General features: G+C 26.0%; 2 protein-coding genes across 2 annotated transcripts; both read right to left on the reverse strand.

Annotated features, from left to right (window-relative positions):
- Positions 1-351: 351 nt before the first annotated feature.
- LOC136084751 (uncharacterized) lies at positions 352-3,521 on the reverse strand. Its single transcript, XM_065805561.1, has 8 exons — positions 3,316-3,521; positions 2,865-3,107; positions 2,542-2,618; positions 2,144-2,346; positions 1,710-2,035; positions 1,455-1,613; positions 1,091-1,283; positions 352-780 (listed from the first exon to the last, which is right to left on the reverse strand). Exons 2-5 carry the CDS (start codon positions 3,017-3,019, stop codon positions 1,865-1,867), a joined length of 606 nt encoding a protein of 201 aa, XP_065661633.1. The 5' UTR covers positions 3,020-3,107; positions 3,316-3,521; the 3' UTR covers positions 352-780; positions 1,091-1,283; positions 1,455-1,613; positions 1,710-1,864.
- Positions 3,522-3,721: 200 nt separating this feature from the next.
- Positions 3,722-6,286, reverse strand: LOC136085091 (BRCA1-associated RING domain protein 1-like). Its single transcript, XM_065806421.1, has 2 exons — positions 4,297-6,286; positions 3,722-4,201 (listed from the first exon to the last, which is right to left on the reverse strand). Exons 1-2 carry the CDS (start codon positions 4,873-4,875, stop codon positions 3,905-3,907), a joined length of 876 nt encoding a protein of 291 aa, XP_065662493.1. The 5' UTR covers positions 4,876-6,286; the 3' UTR covers positions 3,722-3,904.
- Positions 6,287-6,721: the final 435 nt, after the last annotated feature.

Genomic DNA, 6,721 nt, shown 5'->3' on the forward strand with positions numbered 1-6,721 from the left:
TAAGAAATTTTGAATGATTATAAATTTGTTACATTTATTTAAAAACTAACATAACTACCTTGCTTAAATTATTTGTAGCATATTTACATTTAATCCTATTACTTTACATCCTCTTATTAGTAACTATTTTAACAAAATATAATTTTTTTTTATGTTGATAAAAACGAGAATAATACCCATAAGAAATGACAGGTGTTATTTCTTAAAAATATAGCTTTCTGCAATGTAAAAAATTCTTTCTTTATATAAAGTTATAAATAAATACCTCTTTTAAATTATTTATATTTTCTTTTTTCAACTTTTTATATTTGCTATATATACATAAAAATAATTCAAATAAAAAAGTTTTCTGAAATAAATAAAACTTTATTTTTTATATAAAGTCAAAAATAAATATCAATTTTAAATTATTTACATTTTCTTTTTTGACTTTTTTTTATTGACATATAATTTTTAAAATGTAACACAGATATCATTTCCTTTTTCTTTTTTTAATTTTAGGTCTCAGCGCTCTATTTTTAGGATTAGTTTTTAGATGGTGCGATTTAAGGATGGTTTTTAATCGCATTGTTGGTGAAGGAATAGATTGATATATAATCTTTAATTTGTTGAACTCATGATGAATTGATTCACCTCCTTGTTCACCATAGAATCCAAAGCCAGCACCCCATTTTTGTAAGAATGGTATCGCATGATCTTCCATCATGTGCAACTTAGGTGGCACTGAACCCTGAGGCCATTTGGCATGATAAAATTGCATTAAATCATCAACATATGTTTCTGTATACAAAAACACAGTTATCAAATGGTTAAGCAGAAGAAAAAAAATTACATTATATTATGTCTTTATTCTTATTATATAATTTATTGTTTAGGTTTTTGCAATTTAGTTTATAGTTGTCAACTATACCATAAAATTTAAAATATAGCTATTAATTATTACATAATTAGATTTTTACGTTTATGTGAGAAAAATTTAATGCAATACAATAAAACAAGCAGTAAAGAGGCACTACAATGTTAAACAAATACAAAATAATTATTTAAAATAGTAACTATTTTATTTACAAAACTATTACATAAAACATACCTAGTTGTGTTAATTCAATTATTGTCATAGTACTTTTTGAAGAAAATATGCTATAACAATTGGAAAGCTCATTGAAAAGTTGTTTATACTTGCTACTGATTTCAACTGATTTTTCATGAACAGTTGTTCCAGACAATCCATTGTTATAAACAAGAAGCGGAACAGAATTACAAAGCTCTAATATAGATTTTTTCTGAAAATACACAAATGATACATTACTTGGTACTTTCAGCTTATAATTATCACTATTATTTTATCATCAGCACTATCACCGTCATCATCATTATTATTATAATAATTATTAAATATATATTATATATAAAAATATAAAATATTATATGTAAAACATATAGCACATATTTACTTTTAGCATTTTATGTACATGGTTTCCTATAAAACTTTTCCCATGATATGCTTGTCGCTGTACCTTGAGTTTTTGCAAAATCAACTCAATCTGTTGAATGCATGGTCCCTCACTTTTCATAAAAATCAGTTCGTTTTCCAAACCATTACACTCTCTAACCTAAAAAAACATGTTTTTTATCCGCATGTCAAAAATAACATAAAACAATCTTATTTTCACAAAGTTATATTTATTAAATTTTATAACAATTTTTACTTTTTCCATTTTTGTTTCGTTTAGCAAATTGAGTTGAGGGATGTAAAGTGACTGAATATTTTCTACACAATCTTCATTATTCAATATGGCTATAGCTACAGTATCATTAACCAGCTGGATTTGGTCATCTAGTTTATCAATGCACCTTTTTAGATTCAAAATTTTTGTTGTTTTAAAATATAGTCTTGATACGGTTGAGATAAAAGACAATTTTTATTTTTTAATGATGCTGCCATCATAATGTCCACTTCATGGGCTTCTTCCTCAAACATGTTAAAAAACTTGAGATAAACACCAAGAGCAATATGCAGACTTGGTAAAGACACCTAATTATGCAGAGAACAAAATAAATTTATTATTTAAATATAGTCAATGTGATTCTATGGGAAATAACTATGGATTAAATATTAACAAAATGTAAAACAAAAACTAACCTGGTTTAAAGGTATTCTCAGGATAGGCTCTGCTATAACATTATTATAAAACTTGGCCTTTTTCTTAATGCCACCATCTTTCATAAATCTTTCAAAATCAGCTTGCAGATTTTCCAAGGTACGAGATTCTATGCCTGTTCTTTCTTTTTTGCAAACCTTCATTTCATTTGTCGTTGCGTAACAGAATAAACAACAATGTTTACCTAAAAAACTACCAACTATTAAATACTAATCCTATTTTGGTGAGGTGAATGAACAAAGCAGGATTTAGTAGTCAGACATTATCAGCCTCCTGGGCAGTTCTAAAGACCTACCCAACTTAAGTTTATTTTGTCTTGAAATCCTGTCCTGAAATACATAATTAAAAAAATTAAGATAAAAGTAATGAAACTGCTCACCTGAGGCTCCGGAAATTCCATACAGTGAACAAAGGAATTCATAATCTCCAAAAATAAATACTCTGATACTATTATCCCTATAAGTATGTACACAAACATTAAATGTATATATATATATATATATATATATATATATATATATATATATATATATATATATATATATATATATCTAACATGTAAATTTTACAGTATATATATATATATATATATATATATATATATATATATATATATATATATATATATATATATATATATATATATCATATCATATATATATATCATATCATATATATATACATCATAATTTATTAACATACTTATATTTCATTATTTGTAGCGCTTCTATTTGTTTCTCAAATCTTACCATGGCTACTTTAATATAAGCTCTGAGGTCTTTTGATTCAAATATGTTAAAAACAATAGTATTTTCAGAACTATTTGGATTTATGGTATTAACTATCTGGTAGCTCATCTTGAAACTTCCACCACCATAATCTCCTCCAATTTTGATGTGAATTTCTTTATTTTGAATAAAATTATGATTCACAAGATCATTGCAACTAGAAAAAAAAATTATAATGGACTGAAAAGTTAAGTAATACTGAAAAACTATAAGCTATATATATATATATATATATATATATATATATATATATATATATATATATATATATATATATATATATATATATATATAATATACATAATATATATATATATATATAATATGATTATTTATTATCTTTCTGTAATTCTAAAATATCTTACTTCTCTAACTCTTCTAGATGTCTAAATATATGTTTGGGTAAATCAGAAATATAACCCCAAGGAACTTCCTTAATTTCTAACTTATCTTTCTCATCTTTTTCAAAAAAGAAAGGAGCATTTTCAACAATAACTTCATTGCCTAACCAATTTTCAGCAACTACTCTTTGTGACGCATTTGATGCAGTGCATATATTATAAGTCTTAAGCCACCTGTAAAAACAATATATATATATATATATATATATATATATATATATATATATATATATATATATATATATATATATATATATATATATATATATAAATTAGTAGAAAATCACTTATCAAACTTTTTTCACACTGTGTATCATCAATTAGACTTATCTATTAAGACACATCAGAAATGAATTCTGATGTGTCTTAATAGATAAGTCTTATTACACTGTGTTTCATCTATTGTCTTAATAGATGAAACACAGTGTAAAAAAAGTTTGATTTTTTTTTTTTTCAACAACTTGTTGCACCATCAGTAAGTTCATCAGAAAGCTACTTTCCTGATGAACCTTCTGATGGTGAAACAAGTTGTTCAAGGAAAAAATATATATATTTAACTAGACATAATTTTAAGTTTTTCCCTTGGTACTCCCATATCAGTTTTCATTGCAACCATCACATTTGCACTTATTTCAGAGTGGTTTAGTCCTGCATTATCTAGTATGGAGTGCCTTGTGTCTCGTGATAATGAATTTAGCAATTTACTTGTTTGATTTGCAACTGCATCGTTTAAATTGCCTGCTAAAGTCTCAAAATGCTTTGCAATATTTGTATTACGCAATCTTAATGTTGATTGTGCTGCCTTAGCACTATTGACATAAGCTTTTGGTGCATGAGTAAAAATCATTGGCTGAAAAGTAGAAATAAAACACGAAAATATTTATTTATAAAAAATAAATTTTCAAATGTTTATCTTTATAAAGTCATATCTTTATAAAGACTTACTCGAGGTCCTCCACTTTTAAATTCAATTGTTTTTTGTCCACTTTTTGCCATTTTTTGCTTAATAATATGAAGGGCTGCTTCTTCTAGCTCTTGGGGAATATCGCTGTCTTTATTTATTTCAAAGATATCATTTATACTTTTTTTTGAATTACTTGATGAAGTCAGTAATGATGTTGATAACAGTAATTCGTTATGACATAAGCTTTTATGAGTTTTGAATATTTCATACTCTTTTAATGCATTAAATTTTTGCTTGCATAAATTACATACAAGAGTTAACATCTGAAGAAGAGAATTAGTTTTTTTACTGGTCACCATATCATCAATATAAATTTTTTTATTGTACTTTGGGCAGAAAGTCTCATCAATATATTTATTTTTCATTTCTTCCACAAGACATAAAAAACAAAATAAATGTTCACAGCTTTTTAATGTAACAGGCATTTGTGGTATTTTATTACATTTACAACATAAACAGAGCTCTAAAAAAGGATTCAATTCATTTTGTAGTTCTGATATATCAATACCTATGTTTAAATTATGTATAGGTAATATATTTTCTTTTATTGAGTTAAACATTGCAATTGTCCAACATTTTTTGTATTTACAAGATATATATTTTTTTTTATGAGTTTAGATTTTTTTAAAAGTGAACGTGTGAAAACTGTACCATGCCGCACATTTTCAGCCATCTGACATGTGGCACAGTTTATGCTATGTGGTTGCCAGTTAGTATACAGAGATAAAGAAGTTGTTGTTCTTCCTTTGTTTGCATTATTAATAGTGCAATAACACTTGTGGCAAATATTTTTTGGATGAATGTTCTCTATTTCTTCGAATTTAACAAGAAACACTTGCTCTATTATAGTTTTAAGATTATTAGTCAAACTATATTGTCTTTTTCCAATCCATTTTGCACAAGTCCTGCACAAGTAATTTAAATTTTCGTAGTGCAGTTCCATCAAAAGATAAAACAGTAATGAATCAATGAGAGAAAACTAATTAATAATTATTATATAAACAAATTTAATGTGGGCTAAACTTTAAGAATATGTTTAAAATTTTTAAGAGAACTATTGTAAACAATATTATGTATTGTATTTATTTTATAAAATTAAACTATATTTGAACTAAATCTTGAATTAAATTATAGTTTATATAATAAATAAAATATGGTACATCACATGCATAACACACACACACACACAAACACCAACACACACATATATTAATACATACAACATGCATATAATGCTTTATGCATATACATTATATATAAATGATACATCATTCGTATATTATACATGCACATCATTTACGTACATATATAAGTGCCTAGTTCGTTTGCGATATTTTTTTGTTTAGTTATATTTTAATAACATCTAAATATAGAAAAACTAAACTAAGATTCTTAGTATAAATTCTTGATTCTGACATAATGACATTTTGAGAGAGTTTGGTGCTTCTTAGTCTAAAAAGCACCCAACTCTCTCAAAACGTCATGCACTCGAGGGCATGACGTTTTGAGAGAGTTCTGAGTAGTTAACTCTGTTAAAATGTTATTAGATGAGTATCTAGAATTTACACCTAAAAAAAGTTGAAGCAACAACCAGAAAAATATCATAATTACAGAAAAGATATATCTAAAATTAAAAAAAAAAATTACGGAAATCCTACAGTCAGAAGTTGAGAAATTGGATTTCAAATAAATATCACTAATTATCAACAATTAAGCCTGAATGAAAATATAAATTTAAGTAAAAATAAGACTTTCTTTTCCATTTTTTATTGGTTTTATGATACAATTAAGATATAAATTTATTGAATTAGGTCAAAAGTACGGTAAAATCAATCAGTTCTACAAATAACATAGAAAGCAATGGTTGCTATCTAAAATATAGTTCGTAGCTAAGAACCGCAACCATTTTAAAAGCTCAAAATTTTTTTTCTATTAACTGGCGCATGCGTGCCTAAACATAGCGCTTTTTCCTAATATATAAACGACCGTGATATAGGTAGGGGGACAGAATGGATCCTTGTCTCACTCCTTGCTTAAGAGCAAATGAAACTGATTTGGAACCTAGGTAAGAGACAGTTGCACTACTTTTGTGGTATAAAGAAGATATAGTGTTAACTATTTGGAGAGGTAAGTTTTTATCAAAGTAAAGTTTATCAAAGAGTATGTCCCAGTTGCAGCTGTCAAAAGCTTTTTCAGCATTTAAAGAACATAAATAAATAGGCGAATTATTGTTGTTGTAATGCTTAATTGTTTCGCTTATAACGAATTCAGCATGCAAAATCGAACTCTTACCATTAAAACCAAATTGAAGGGGATGTGTTTCCTTTATCTCAGGACTGATGAGTAAAATTAGGTATTCTAAAAGTTTCTTTAATATTGGAATAACACTGATACCTCGGTAGTTAT

Source organism: Hydra vulgaris, chromosome 09, assembly GCF_038396675.1.
Source record: "Hydra vulgaris chromosome 09, alternate assembly HydraT2T_AEP".
Lineage (NCBI taxonomy): Eukaryota > Metazoa > Cnidaria > Hydrozoa > Anthoathecata > Hydridae > Hydra > Hydra vulgaris.